This window comes from Haemaphysalis longicornis, unplaced genomic scaffold (assembly GCF_048455015.1).
Source record: "Haemaphysalis longicornis isolate Haplotype H1 unplaced genomic scaffold, Haemaphysalis longicornis Haplotype H1 scaffold_6, whole genome shotgun sequence".
Lineage (NCBI taxonomy): Eukaryota > Metazoa > Arthropoda > Arachnida > Ixodida > Ixodidae > Haemaphysalis > Haemaphysalis longicornis.
In genome coordinates this window covers 97721950-97737466 of record NW_027526407.1, presented here as the reverse complement: position 1 = coordinate 97737466, position 15517 = coordinate 97721950, and the positions used below count along the sequence as shown (strand labels likewise).

At 44.8% G+C, this 15517-nt stretch overlaps 1 protein-coding gene across 1 annotated transcript; it reads left to right on the top strand.

Moving 5' to 3' along the window:
• The first annotated feature begins 4327 nt into the window (after window positions 1-4327).
• LOC144143157 (uncharacterized) lies at window positions 4328-10322 on the top strand. Its single transcript, XM_077674960.1, has 8 exons — window positions 4328-4508; window positions 4927-5021; window positions 5220-5321; window positions 6578-6764; window positions 7744-7833; window positions 7894-7938; window positions 9671-9739; window positions 10058-10322. The coding sequence occupies exons 1-8, from the start codon at window positions 4328-4330 to the stop codon at window positions 10156-10158; spliced, it is 870 nt and encodes a 289-aa protein (XP_077531086.1). The 3' UTR covers window positions 10159-10322.
• The last annotated feature ends 5195 nt before the right edge of the window (window positions 10323-15517 follow it).

The following is a 15517-nucleotide window of genomic DNA, read 5'->3' as shown; positions in this document are numbered from 1 at the left end:
TCGCTTCACACAGAGGTCTGACGGGCTAAACACACTAAAGTTTTGCTTAATTTATGCCTCAGACACCAGCTAATTGGCATGGAGGATGGTGCAAGTGCAAGAGCACTTTTGAATGCAAAATTTTAGTTTTGAAAAGGAGTGTAAACCTCCTAAAAAAATCATAAAATGTTCTGTGCATCCTCAACCTTAATCTCGGTAAGTAATGAATAACTCAGTTCAACATGACCCTGACTCTTTCTTTAAAAATGGTGCAACAGCAACAATGTATAACAGAGCCAAAAACAGAAGTGCAAACATTACACCAGCACAAAGGATAGGAGCACCCGCAGGTTCATTTCTAAGCAATCATGCGTTAATGTGCTCATGCGTAAGAGAGCTAACGGTTAAAGAATGCTCCTACTAACCTGCAATGTGCTCGCCGTGGATCAAGCACCATGGGCAACCAAAGTAGCCGTTGAAAGGCACCATGTTCAGCACAGCCGCCCTAGCTGGGGCGTCAACAGAGCAGCTCAACACGACTGTCCTGGTGACATGTGTGTGGCTCATGTATTCCCATTTCAGCGGCCTTATAGAGTTTACTTCTGCAACAAACTTGCTCAGGAACAGCTGCATGTTCGGGTGTGTTTTGCCGAACCAAAGGCCTGCTAGAACACAGTTCTTAAACCGCAAATGAGGAGGCAGTTCATTTACAATGAACTGTACAGGCCAGACAGATGTCTTCGAGGATTTCCAAACTGGGCTCCCATCGGTGTTTACGGTGAGTGTCAGATCGTCCCGTGTAAGGCTTCGTTCTTCCTTCAGTCTTGCATAACATTCGCTGCTTGTTATGTCCGTTATGTTGCTTGCGGGCTGGTGAAGCTTCTCCAAGTTTTTATGTAGTTCTGCTTTCGTTTTCTCAATTAAGAATCTTACTTGCTTCTCCAGGTTCAGCATTACAAAAAATGAGCCCCGGTCCCTCAGCATCTTAACTGTCTCAGAGTGGTTGCACACTGAGCAATGAGCCTCGTCCAGGTCCACATTCATTTCAGCACTGCACTGCTCGCATACGTAATGGTACTGAACCACATCTTGGGTCTCGTCAGACCACAGTTTTCGGAACAAGTACATGCTTGGGGGCAGAGCATTTGCTCCAAAGAGGAAGTTGATCAGTTTCGTCAGGTCGCCCAGCGCTGCCCACGACAGCCCGTGCGAAATGGCAAATGCCATTACAGCAGCGATTGCGCCCGTTTTCGTCACCTGTGAGTTTGGTAGAGTTTGGCCATCGAACTTCGCAAAGCCTGCGCCGAGTAAATCATACTCGTCTGCAAAGTCGCCTTCAAAGTCGCCGATGGTTTCATCCTCGTCGCTCGACTCACAGCTGTGCTCCGAAACGTAATCGTCTTCACAGTCAGGTGGAACTTCATCGCGTCCGCTATCGGCACCGACTACGATGTAATTGTTTTCCGGGTCGTTAGGAGGTACCCCATCGTGTTCACTATCGGCGCCAACTTCTGGAACGGTGCTCGACGCTGTGGTGTCCGTTGACGGATGCTGGTGCCCCATCTCGGAAACGCTAGCAGCTGCTGTTTGAAGCGCAGCGGCATTTTCTTTCGCACGCTTGTAAAAAGTCGACGCCGGCACTTGAAAATAGTTTTCCGCGTCTAAATACTGTTTCCTCCGCTTCCTAACTTTGTCCGACATCGCCACAGACGCACTTGCAAGGGAGGACAAAGAGGATTAGCTGCGTCGAGGCGGTCTAGGCAGAAAGAAATGCGAAGTATTTTCAGGAGGTGGAAGTACAGACGTGAGATATGGTGTTCAGCAGCACTCAGGAAAGGGATTTTAAAGGCTGTTCCTTTTGCAACGGGTGGTTTCGTTTCGTTGGTTTTGTTTCGTTGGTTTCGTTTTCTGGTTTCGTTTTTCCTGCTCGCTGTATTTACACTTACGATATTCTCAGTTTAGCGAATGAACGCGATAACCCAGGTGTATTTTTTTAATTCGGCGTATGTTTTAATTGTGAGTCATAGCTAATAATTTTAATAATTGAGAGTGGCGATGCTCGGATCAGAGCCTAGGCTCTGATCCGAGCCGAAATTATTGCTAGAACTAGCTAGTTCTTGCAATAATTTGCAAGAACTCATTTGCAAGAACAAAAAATTTGTAAAAACCTAACGCTCCTCAAACGCAAAAGGGCGTGCTGTACGGTTTGTTGGTACACTAACTTCAAGAAAACACCTCAGACGTTGGGACTAAACAAACACACAACACAGGCGCTGTGTTGTGCGTTTGTTGCTTAGTCCCGTCGCCTGCGCTTTGCCTCTTCCATTCCTCCAGCTTTTCAGAGCTTCCCGTATTCATACTTTCGGCCGAAAGCGGGACAAAACACCGTCTTACAAGCAGGCTACGGGACGTCGGGACCACAGCCGCAAAACAGAGACATGACCCGCCTAAATCAGCAAATCTGGTCACTTTAAATTTATGCCTACTGCTATTTTAGACGTATTTTGAAAACGTTTTTTCAGCGTCCACACTGTTGAGGCCAACATCGGTTGACGCCAACCTACAGGTACTAGTCGACGCCGTCCTATTCTTTGGGTGGAAGAATGGAAAGACGATTGGAAGTTTGGCATAAAGTAAATTAGGTTGACTTGTCGTATCGAAGGAATGGAGATCTGGAGCAACAGATCTTTGGACTGGTGTACGCGGACAACGTGTACTGTTGATGGCAGATAATGCGGAAGACCTGCAGAAAATGAACGACACGTGTAGTGAAGAACGTACCTAGGCCTAAATTTTAATCCTCAGTAATCGGAGTATATAACGAAGAATTAAACTAATAGGACGCCAATGAGGATTCAAAAGAAAGCCGAGTCACTAGGGATGTGGCTAAACGAAGGAATATGCTACAAATGCTAATGAAGAACATGTTAAAATGAAAGCATGAAAGGAGGACGAAACGTGAAACATCGAGCGGACAGGGCCAAATAATGGTGCCGGTGCTCAGGTTTCCGATTGTCATATTATGCTTAAAGTTATTTTCCTGCCGGGACTGGAAGTTAACCAGCTAGAAGGCAGTCATGTAATTAGGACAACAAATATGCGGTGGTACAGGGGGATATGGGCTGGGATTCTTTCGAATCCAGGGAAGCGCAAAACAAAATACGCATTGCAGAGATGCCCCGAAATTTAGCAGACAAGATGTGGTCAGCCAGAGCGCACAGGTACCTGCACCTTGAAAATCGCAGGAAGTGAACGCAAAAGCTCATGACCAAATACAAAATTACCGGGGAAAATAAAAAAAATCTGGGATGGTTACAAGGAAAGTGAAGGAAACATGGACGCTTTCTGGGCAAACGAATGATAAACAAATGATTATGGGGTGCCAAAAAGCAGGCAAACAGGAAGTCAGAAAAAAGAACTTTTGCGGCAACGATAAATGCGGTGCGTTGCTTTTCGACACTAGAGCTGCAGCTCGTGTCGCCCCAGGATGAGGCAGTGGTCGTGGAAAAGTTGAACCACATAGTAATGAAATGCCGAAAGATCCAGCCAGCAAGAGGAAGTCCTCCTTAATGAGGCAACGGGTTTCACCGTTGCTGGGACAGCACTAGGCATTAAGCATTAAGCACGTTGATAGGTTTGTTTGGGAGAAAAGGAGGGCCAAGTCGACCAAGGGCCATTGCACCCTGAGATAGCGTCATACCAGCCGGAGTTTATTACAAGCGAGTAAGGGAAACGAACTGGAGGAAGCGGCTTTTCCTCGAATAGTGGCATATTCAACGCACACCTGGGAATGTTAATCGCTCGCTTGGCACTCTCCCCTCGGTGTACACACACAGATTACGTGCCGCAGCGAGGGGCTTTGTGCGAGGCCAGCAAGTGTGAGATGGAGCTGCAGCGTGGCCACTGTCACCCCTGAAGAAGAAGCCGAGCCGGCTTCGAAACGTCGGGTTTTCTGCCTTTTGCATTGTATTGGTTGGAGCCTAATAAAATCTCAGTTCAGTAACTTCCCAACCAGACAGAAGTCTGTCGAAATGTTCACTTTCAAGCGAGTAAGCATGCGAGTATGTGATAGGCAAGGTGGCGTATGCTGTCACCCCGATTCAAAGAAGAGGTCAACACGGATCATCATCATCATAAAGCAAGTTGACCTGTGAAGCCTTCCATAGGGAGGCACACCAGTGAGGCATACCAAATTCTTTTGTGGCTTTTGTGCGTCCTCCATGCTTTTGTGGCCTAGCAGCACCGGCAGGACAGCGCAAATCCTCCCTGTTCTGTGACAGCGCAAAATTCTCCCTGTTCTGTGACAGCGCTTCCTCGTTCGCCCTTGGATTGCTTGGAGCACGTTAACATGCTCGCGTACGTCAAGTACGATGACAATTTCAAGTGCATCCTACCAGTTCACCTGGTGAAAGGTTTTGCACCCAAAGGGGAAGAGGACTTCGATCCTTCCAAGAAGATCCAAGCGTTTTGGATTAGCGAAGATCGGAAAGTGGAGGGTTTTTACCCAGGATTTGTTCACGCCTTGGCAGGTAAGCAAACACAACACACCCTCTACTGCCCGCAAAAAAAGGTTTTAGTTGGCATTTCTTACGACCGTAAACAAATAAATATGCACTAATTTTAAAAAATCGCGCACGCGACCTGCCTATGCAACGATCGTAAGATGCGTCCAAAGGAGAAAAAAAACAAAAAAACACGGAGGCCTATAAGACCACGGCACGGTGACACTTTAATATCATTCAAGTAGATTCAGTTATGCAGATCTGTAAATTTACTAACGCGGTCTGTTAGCGTGCAGCCCTGAAAGCATACGCAGCGACAGCGAAGACCTAGGTGAAAAAAGTAACGCAATGGGTACCGCAAACCGACATTGTGGACATGAGTATTTCGATTCATTTAAGGAGTTCAAGGTAAACGGGAAACCTATTCATACCTGTTACTTTTCAGACTCGCTGGTGTCCATGCGGACCAAAATACAGAGTATGAGGGAGCCATTCCCACGAATACTGCAAGCTGAAGTGCCGAAAATGGGCAAGAAAAAGGTGGGTTGTCTGTGTGTGCAGCCAGTAATGGTTTGTTCTCAGCATGCAAGTTGTGTGAGAACATTTGTAACTGTAAAAAAATACACCTAAACGTGAAAATACGAGCGAGATTATTGAATAAGTAAGCGTGTACGCGAAACATTCATTGCTTTATTTAGCTGTAGAGCAAGTGAATTACGTACTTTCTGCAACCTTTAGGCTGTGCCAACAGCCAAGGAGGCCAAGAAGAGGAAGCTGGAGGCCTCCAGCACCCTTCACAGGCACATTCTGGAGGATTTCAACACCTCGCAGAATGCATCGGTTTGTAAATCTTTTTATCGTAGTTCTATTTCGAATGGGGCAAGGCATGAAGCCTGATATTTGATTGCCTTGTTACCCCTGCTTGAAAAACTGCAGAAATTTTGGCCAGTTTTGTTGCATGTTAATTTTAGCATGGCACCATTGTATATGTATTTGACATAGTGGAATCCCGCCGACCGATGAGATTTTCTGCATACAGGAGGAAGCTATAAGTGGGTAGCCATTCACTACTTTATAACAAAGGTCCTGGGAAACTATAAGTGCATTTCTACCTATTTGCCTATCTTGTGGAATAAATGGCTAAGCATAGTTTATACAGTCGAACCTCGTTGATACGTTTCAACAGAAATACGTGAGTGAGATACGTACAAAATGGGGAAACGTATGACCCGCCGCAGTAAAAAAAAAAAAAAATCTAGAAACAGATGTGAGCATCTAATCGCCTTTTTTCACGTGTGCATGTCTATCAACGCCTGCATGCTGCGGCCATTTGAGAGCAAGACCTCCTTTTCTAAACACTGCACTTTTGTGTGCACTGTGATTGTCCTTCGCGTGAAAGTAGCTCCGCACCGCTTCCAAGCTGACTACGGCCTGAGCATATGTGGCCGCGGGAGACACCACCTCTTTCTTCTTGTCGTTACCGCCACATTTCTCAGAGGCTTCGCCCAGTGCCAGCGCTGCTTCATGGCACGATTCCACCACGATATATTTGAAAGTTAGCATTTCGCACGTTGGGACGTCGTTATACAGGCGATAGAGGCAGCTGCATTACCATGCGCTGCAGGAAAACCGCCACGGAGACCCAGGCGACCCGATTGTGGCTCGGCACCTGCTCATTGCGCCGTGGGTGTGAGACTGAGTCTGCATGCATGTCAGCACATTTTTTGTTCACCGTAAAATGTACCGTCCAGTTGTAGTTCGATAAAGTTTTTAAAACTTTGAACATACTTACCAGGAAATTGTGTTATCCAGGGATGTAGTAACCGGGAAAAAAACAGCGTAACGCTATGCGGCATTTTAAGAGTTCACAATAGAGAGCATAGTAAGCAGGAAGTTGTATGAAACGAGAACGTATCAACGGAGTCTTACTGTATATCAAGGGTCCAGTGTTCTAAATACCCACACAGTGCAAAACTTAACAAAATGTCTCTATGACCAGGTCAAGCTAAATAGAGTTAAGCAAAGGAAACATTTCATTTAAGTTGCCCTTGCCAGTCCATCCTGAAAACACCTTGTGGGGGCTTTTTAATTTTCAGCCCAGTAAGTCACGGGACAGGGCTGTGTCTGAATTGAAGGCTGCCCTCGACCTCTCGGAAAAGGCTTTGAAGAGGGAGAGGGATGAAAAAGAGGAGGCTCAGAAGGAGGTGAAGCGCCTGGCGGAAGAGCTTGAAGAGGCAAAGGCCATCAACGAGAGACTGATGGTGGCGTTGCTGGACAAGATTGGTAAGCACATATTTCTTATTACTGTGTCAATCCCAACTTTAATGGCAACAGTACCTAGTTCTGCTTGCATTGCATCCACTCTGCCAGTCCAGTACAACTGTTGCAGGCACAAATGATACATGTACAGTGTAAGGTGTACTACTTGTTGCAGCAAAGGGGGAAGCTTTGGCCAGGTGGTTTGTAGTGTTATTTTAACAGCGGGGTAGGTCAGGTGAAAAGGAAAAAAAAACGCGATGGACGCTGACTGACAACGAAGTTGCAGTTGGGTAGCTGCGTAGTAGTGCCAGATATGCATTTTGCAACGCAAAAATGAAACCGAAACTGCTGGAGACTGGCTTAAAATGCCAGGTCCGCTTGTTAAGCATGCGGGGGACATTAGGAATCGGTTTTGGGCAGAATAAATTTACCCATTCTTCGAACCAATGCCCACTAGTGAATAGCTAGTGGCATTTTTAAATAAACATCACTCCAAAACGTTGTCAGATAGCAAAGCTGACAACATAATTTGACATTTGACTTGCTAGGAGCCTTTTGATCGAGAAAAGTTTTGGGCAATGCAGCACAACCATAAGCAGCTTGCCTTTTTGTCAAACACAGCAGCGACACCCCCTTTCATAACTTGCACCTCAGCTCACAAAAAAAGCTGTCAAAATCTGTCACCAGAATGGTAAATTTAAACTGATTCTACAAGTGGGATGCCTAGACTTGGAGTGCATTGGGTTCATGAGAAACATGTTGAAATCAGTGATATTAAGCATCGATCACTGGTGATGTATTTGTACTTAAATAGCCAACGTAGTGAAAGATTTCAGGTTGCAGATAAGGAAATCTATTTAAACAGAACCTTAAATTGCAAGATCTGTTTAGTTCATTGAGTGCCTTTTTCCTAATAGGCACCCCTAATCTTGCTGTTCGCTTCAGCAGAATCACTGTGAGGTTTGGTTGCATTTGAAGTTTTACCTTTTTGTTGCAATTGCAGAAATAGCGCGTGACGAGGCACGTAAGCTGCGGCCAGACCCCAGAGGCGAGGTCATCGCAGAATTCATTCTGCCACCGCCACCTGGTGCAGGTAATGGTTGTGTTCACGACTAGTCCTTAGGTGGTGCTCAAAGATACTTTTTTTTTGCAGCCAATGGGGACGGTCCGGGACAGGACCTGGTGGGACAATACCCAGGTATGCAAAAAAATATGCCAGTATCATCTCTTCTTTACAGTGTCAATGTTGCTAGCCCTGTTTGGCTGCAGAACATGATAGCTTCCAGCAGATACCTCTCAACAGATATCACTATTTTCATTTTTTGAACTGGAGGTACTATACTCGGTGACAACTTAAGAACGGCACCGGAAGTTGCCGCTGTGCCTTATCACCGTAGCCGGATGATTCTCCGCGCGGTGCAAGTAGGGCGTTACTGGGATATTTTGAACATGGCCTGGGCCGTTCCCGTGATTTTGTGGACTTAATATGCTTACAAACGACTCCAGTGACGACAAACAAACTGCGTGAGAAAAGGCAGACGATATCACGCATTCATAGCAAACCCCTTTCAAAACGCGCGCGCACTGACGTCACGGGTCCGGCGCTTTGGCGGAGTGATACACTACATGAGGTGGTGCCGTTCTTGAGTTGTAACCGAGTATAAATATTTTGCCTCCTGCCTTGCTTAAGTCAGAAAAAGATGGTGTTATTATTTACCCTTTTGGAAATTATAATGGTGTACTAGTGCATCTACAGCAGTTGTGTATACTTGTCCTGGATGTAGTGCTTTAGGTTTTCGAATATTTTGCAGAGTTGCCAGAAGTTATGTCACGAGGGGAAGGGCTCATGCTATTCTCGAAGAAGCCAGATAGTTGGTGTGAGGGGGTGGCACACACAGCGAGCTGTTTGAGTCTTTGTATCTTGTGCTCCTGTATGTCATTAGAATTTAAATTGCTACGACTTTTGGCCTTGCTTGTTTAAGGAAGTTAATTCACAGGTTCTACCTGTGAGTGGTCTCTGCTTAGTTTGTCACTTTAAATAATCACCATGGTTTGATGACGGGCTTTTGAAGTACAGTAGACTCTCGATAAACAGAACTTCAAGGGACCGGAAAAATTAGTTCTGTTTAACAGGAGTTCCGTTTACTGAGAGAGATGTTCTAAGGTTCAAATTTATGTGCGTACACACTTCTAAGGGCATTTCATGGAAGTCTAACCACTAGAAAGTGGCTGCAGCTGATAGTTTTCAGAAAGCAAGAAAACTACAAGAAGCGTAGGCACAGCATTCACAAAGTTGATTTGGCAACAATGAGTCGCTGTGCACTACAAAGTGCGTCAATTATTTTTGTTTGAGTCCTTGCAACTGCATCTTCACGGAGGCTAGAGGCCTCAACTTTGTGAGTGCTTACGAGCCACCGAATTTAGAATACGGCAACGTGGTAATGAAGGACGAATAGCACAACGATGGCACGAACGAGGCGACAGGAGGTGAGCCCTGTAGCCTCGGCGTCTAGAATCGAGACCGAACGACTGGAACTGCGATGTTGCATTCGTTGTGCTAACACGGCTAACCACTTACGAGACGAAGCTTGCAAGGTCAACAAGGCTAAAAAAGCATGGAGGAAGAAAAAAAAAAAAAAAAAACAAGAACGAAACAGCCGGAACCGTAAAAAGCTGATTCTCATGCCAGTGGATTTCACAAGAAGTTCCATTTCTGGTTCCGTTTACACGGTGATGCGGAAATTTTAGTTCTGATTACCGAGAGTTTTTTTACGTTATCTCAATACAAAACCAACCAAATTCCAGGCAACTGTTCCGTTTAAGCGATTTCCGTTTATCAAGATTCTACTGTACCCTCGTGTTGCAGGAGCACGTGTTTCTGTCTCAGCTTGCATTCAGTGCGTTTGTGTGCACATACACTGTTGTTGCAGAGGATGATTGCATCATCCCAGGTTACCAGGGGCCAGCTGCGACTTCAGAGGACCGTGAGGTGGCTGATCGTAAGTTAGAATTTTTTTCTGGTAGTGCATAGCATGAAATGTCGATGTTTTTACATATCTCAACAGCTCCTGCATCTGTACGTTGTTAGAAATGAAATTGCTGGCCGCCATAACTTCCAGTCTCGCTCATTCGAGAAATTTACTCACAAAGGTTACTTGTGAGCAAGTTTATTTGTGAGCAGTCTCTGCATCGGTTTGTATTTTTACTCATTAGTATTTGATGAGCTACTTTTGAGGCACCCATCGTGTTGCTGGAGCACGTGTTTGTCTCAGCTTGCATTCACTGCGTTCATGTGCACATATACTCTATTATTGCAGAGGATGATGACATCATCCCTGCTGACCAGCTGCCAGCTGAGATGGCAGAGGAGTGTGAGGTGGCTGATTGTAAGTTAGAATTTCTTTCTGGTAGTGCATAGCATGAAATGTCGATGTTTTTATACAACATCTCTACAGCTCTTGCTGATGCGTGTCGTTAGAAGTTAAACTGATTGGTTGATTGATTGTGGGGTTTTACGCACCGAAGCTAGACTTGGGCTATGAGGTGCACTTTGGGATTAATTTGGGCCACCTGGGGATCTTTAATGTGTGCATAAATCTAGAAACATGGGCATTTTCGCTTCTTGCCTCGATCAGAAAAGCAGTCACCGCAGCCGGGATCGAACTTCGCATCCTTGGGCGTTAGAAGCGAGATTGCTGGCTGCCGCAACTTTTCAGCCTGGCTCATTTGAGAAAGTTTGTAAAGTATACTTGTGAGCAGTCTCTGCACAGTTTTGTAATTTTACTAATTAGTATCAGATCAGCTGCTTTTAAAGTACCCTCATGTTGCTGGAGCACATGTTCCTGTCACAAGTTGCCTTCGCTGCGTTCTTGTGCATGATACTGTATCATTTCAGGGAATGATGCCGTCATTCTTGGTGGCCAGCTCTCAGCTGCGACGGCAGAGCAGCAGAAAGCAGTAGGTGGTAAGTTGAGATTTTTTTTTCTTCTATGCATAGTATGAACTCTCTGGCAGTTCTTGCTAGAAATCTCGGCAATACCTGCTTTATTTTTTCGCTGGCTATATCAATATACCGCTCAGACCATGCCTTGTAAATGCATTACAACAAACAACTGATTCAGTCATAACAGAAGCTGCCAAAATCAGTTGCCCAAAATCAGTTGCCCTTTTGCTGTCACGGACGTACCGGTATGTTTTCGCATTTCCCCTCCGCAGTGTCACTGACGTACCGGTACGTTCTCCACTGTGCGTTCGAAAATTCGCGTTATAGCGCCTGGACTGTACGCACCATCTGTCGAATCTTTTTAGTAGCTTGTATTTTCACTCGCTAGCTCTCTGCAATGGTATATTGACGAGTACGGAGCGACCGCACCCCGCCTTTGTTGCTGGGTGGGCTTGGTCGCTGCGCACGCTGTACTGTCGGGATGAGTGACCATGTGATTACTGGTGCGAGGGTTGTTGTTCTATACGCAACGGGTTTCTAAGTTTTTTTTATTCTGTTCCCGCGTCTGCTACGGCGTGCCAGGTTAGCCTAGTCTCTCCAATAGACTGAATGACTCCTCGACTTCGCTCGCTCACTGTGCCCTCACTTGCCACTGTCAGAAGCAAATGAGGTTGTATGAATGTTGTATCCCTTTTTTATCTCTATCTGCCATCATGATTTTGCAACGTCATTTCTGTGCGTTGTGCGAGCTGCTGAAAGTGCACCCTTCATGCGAGCGGTTACTTTCGTATGGCTGACCGCGCGGGGCCTTCGACTGTGGACAGGGGCGATGGTTCTTCCAGTTCCAGTCCGAATACGAGCTGAGCTCGGATTCGCATTCTGAGAGTTTTTTATCCGAGGAAGGGGTGGGAGTTCTACAGCTTCAGATTATGATGTTCCACAGCTTCAGATTATGATGTTTAAACTATTAAATGAGGTTGTAGTCCCGGAAGCGGGCACGGAAAACTTAAAATATCTTGAAGAAAGGCGATTTCTCACCTACGCTCGTTCCTTTCGACGCGTTACGTTCCGGACGCTATCGCAGTCAAATAAATCACTATGCTCCTTCACAGATATTCCGGAAACCAGGCCGACACTGGGGGTGCGTCACGGCCAGAAACAGCCAGCAGTTAAAGGGTTAAAAATCTTTCATTTATGCTGTAACGGCAGATAACCTACTAGTAGAGATGATATGTTTATGCTTTTTGTCATGAATTTTGCCATCAGCATTGCTTTATCTCTTCACTGTAAACTCACTGCCAAGCCAGAAACACAATAGTACAAGAGTTAGCTGCTTTGTCTTGAACACATTTTCTCCAATTTCCTGCAATTGTGCATAATCAGCATTCTGATAAATAAAGCTTTTGCGCTGCCTTAGAGGGTGAGGATATATGCACTGCACTATAAAAGTGTCTAGTTTTACAACATGTGGGTTTGAGCTAGTTGGTAATTTATTATAATATTTTGAAGCGCCAAATATTTAGACGGGATGAAAAGGACAGCGCATGTCTCTGTCCTTTTCCTCCCCTGTCTAAATATTTGGCACTTGAAAATCTCTTTTGTTCGGTCACAAGCACAATTGCTCCTGGCCACATTCCTTGAGCTTTATTGAAAAAATGCATTACAAAGAAAAAATTCTGAAAACCCGTTTCGATGCTCCGGGTTCTTTTCACACGACGAGATGGCTGAACAAAAGCTCATGCAGTAATGTTGGTTTGAGCCAAGGTACATCTACTCATATAGCAAATGTTTAGCCCAGATGTTTGTTGCATAATTTTGGTGCAGCGTGGTAATTAATCTCTTTAGGCAGGTTGCTATTCTAAGCACTAAGTACAACTTCGGGATTCATGGATGCATGTTAAGGGCCACCAACTCAACGGCCATTCAGCTTTGAGACCATAATAACGCTGCAACCTGGTTCAAGCAGGGTGATTAGGAGGTAGTCATACTGCTGTTTGCAGCATTGTTGAGAAAAATACACCACTAATCCACAATTGTTCGTTCTGTGTTGGTTATTGCATTTCAATGCACAATTAAGTAACCATGCTAGCTGAACTTTTTTTAGGAGTTTTTGTGTGCTTTGAATGCAGTGCATCTATCTGACCATTACAGTTGCATTCAGGTGGTGATACCTCAGGCCTTATTCATATCTTTAGCTTTTTTTTTTTTTTTTGCAGTGCCAGCAACTTCTGCACGGCCGGTGCCCCCTGCAACTGTTGCCAGGCCACAGTGGCAGCGCGTGGTCCCCCCTGGGCCTGTCGTCAGCACATTTTTAGTTGCAGATGGGCAGGTAAACAGCATGTTTTCCTTTCTCAATGTGTATGCTAATGAAACTAATGAAGGCACAAAAAGTGCCAAATTAATGTTCAATTTGGAGGTCCATATCATTTGCCTTTAAAATTGCTATTACAGCTCAAAACAACCATGTGTAGATCCAAAAGGATTGATTAAAAAAATGTTTCTGAGGTAAAAAAAAATTTGACTGTGTGTTTGTTCGAACTAATGAAATTCACTTTTGTCAGGTTTCAGTTTGGTTATAACAGTGCAAAGAGGGGGCTTCAACAGTGAAGTTATATAAGGTATTATACAGGGCATATAGTGAAGTGTACTGAGCCTTGGCATTTTTATTCGATGGAGAAAGGCCAAACTAAAATGCCAATTAAAACTAGCCTGCCAGTGATAAAAAGTAGCTGCATATAAAAAACTGGAGGTACAGTAAAAGCTCGTTAATTTGAACTCGAAGGGGACCATAAAATTCTTCAAATTATTGGACGGCCGCTAAGATAAAGTGACATTGTGGCACACTGTGGGAAGAACACACAGAAGCCACCTCTGAACTCGTTATCGCGAATTATTAGGCGCTACTACACGCTTGTTGCACACGCCACGTGATCGCAGGCCTAGATCAGCAACTGCGACCCAAAGAAAACCTGCAATGGCATGCGCCGGAGCGCAGGCGCCGGTGGCACAGCGCCCGCTGTGGAAGCAAAATAAGGTGTCGCAGCAGCTATGCTGTTGTTTTTAGTTTCGTTTTGTATCTCAAGTAAATTTGATTAGGTTGGGATTTGCAACACATCCAAATCACTCTCAGCCGACTTCTTCGGGGAGCGATGAAAACCAGGGGACCACAGTTCGAATTAACTGTTGGCTTAAAGTTGGGCAATGCATTGCAGGGCCAAATATGAGTTGCGCAACACGAAAGCAAAACTGAAACTGTTGTGGAGGGTTTGTGAATGGCCCTGTGGCTTTTAGAGCTATAACACGTCCTACAGAAACATGCGCAGTGGCAATAAAACTGCCTTGAATCACAAACTATGTAAACTGGCGCTATTTGATATTTTCAGAGGATTCACATCTGATTCACCATTGGTGCTTTTGATAAAAAATGCTGATTGGCGATAATTACATGTGGTGCACCTTTTTTTTGGGTAGCTGTGATGTGCGGCGACCACACTCAGTTTTTACACTCATGTGAAACGGATTTGTGTCAAATAAAAATAAAAATACCTGATTTTGAAGGCGCATTTTCTGAGCTAACCAGAAATAGTTGGTTTGCTTAGAAATGCTTCGAATGTGGTGAAAACCTGGACTAAAGCTATGGACAAAACTGAAAAAATTTGTAAAAGCAGGAAGAGTTCATCGGCCCAAATGTAAATGTAAAGAATCACTGCATATTGCAGAGCATTGTGGTGGCATGTCTCTGAGCTCTATCTCTCTGCATCAAATGGTATATCGCGATCCTAGTCACGTGATTTGGCCTGCTAGTAAAATTAAGGTCCAACATCAATGCACCCCCATTATAAAGTAGTGAGATTGTGAAACTCAAATGATTAGGGAAGAATTTTATTTATTGCTGTGACTTGTTTTGTAATTGCAGGTGCAGATTGGTCCTGAGTTGACCATGCCGGAGCCAAAGTGGCATTGGATTCTGAGGGGCACGACCGATGGCAAGTTCACCTTGGACTTGGCACGCCACCTGTGGAGCCAAGAAGAAGCTGCGGAACGCAGCTTGACTGGGCAGGCGTGCCGCAGCATGACTGGGGCAGCCCAGAAAGTTACGGCCTCACCGGTCAAGGTGGAAGTTGTAAAAAGTATGGGAGTATAAGTATATCTCTGTTAAGAAAGTAACGAGTGATTATTATCATGAAATAGCAAAGTAACACATAAATGAGCAAGTTAAACCAATTTTCAAACTTATTCTGCATAATGCACAGATCTGCTTGAACGACTGGTGGTTTACAAAGACGTGCAAGTAGGCAGTAAGCTCATATATTTTCGATTGGTCATTCTATAGGGTTTGTATTGTATTGTTATGAACTCAAGTATTATGAACTCAATACTCAAGAAAGTATTGTTATGAAGTCAAGGGTATAGAAAAAACTTTAAGATCCTCAATTTCAGGTTAGGCTGCATAGTAATTTAAGGTTTAAATCATGGTATAGCTTAAAACTTTGATGAAGTGCATAAAATTTGTGGAGTGGAACCTTGTTTGGGGCCTAATTGCACACAAAGGTGAATTAGATGTGCCTCTGATTTGACAATAATGTGATCATCAGCTGCTTATATTATGCCACTTATGTGCTAAGAAACAAAAACCATCAGTAACCCATTTGCTTACAGTTGTTTCTAGTTTTCCTTTTTTTTTTTCCCCAATAATATGCTTCATTTTTGTGCTGCTGAGCACGAGGTCGCGGGTTCGATCCCTGGCCGCGGCGGCCGCTTTTCTAATGGAGGCGAGAAGCAAAAACGCCCGCAGTGTCTACGAGATTTCGGCGCACGTTAAAGATACCCAGGT

Excerpts from the sequence above, each read along its gene's own strand:
- LOC144143157 (XM_077674960.1), top strand. The coding sequence starts at position 4,328 with ATGCTCGCGTACGTCAAGTACGATGACAATTTCAAGTGCATCCTACCA. Across the intron at positions 5,322-6,577 it reads ACACCTCGCAGAATGCATCG|CCCAGTAAGTCACGGGACAG; the intron begins GTTTGTAAATCT and ends TTTAATTTTCAG. Across the intron at positions 7,939-9,670 it reads CCTGGTGGGACAATACCCAG|AGGATGATTGCATCATCCCA; the intron begins GTATGCAAAAAA and ends CTGTTGTTGCAG.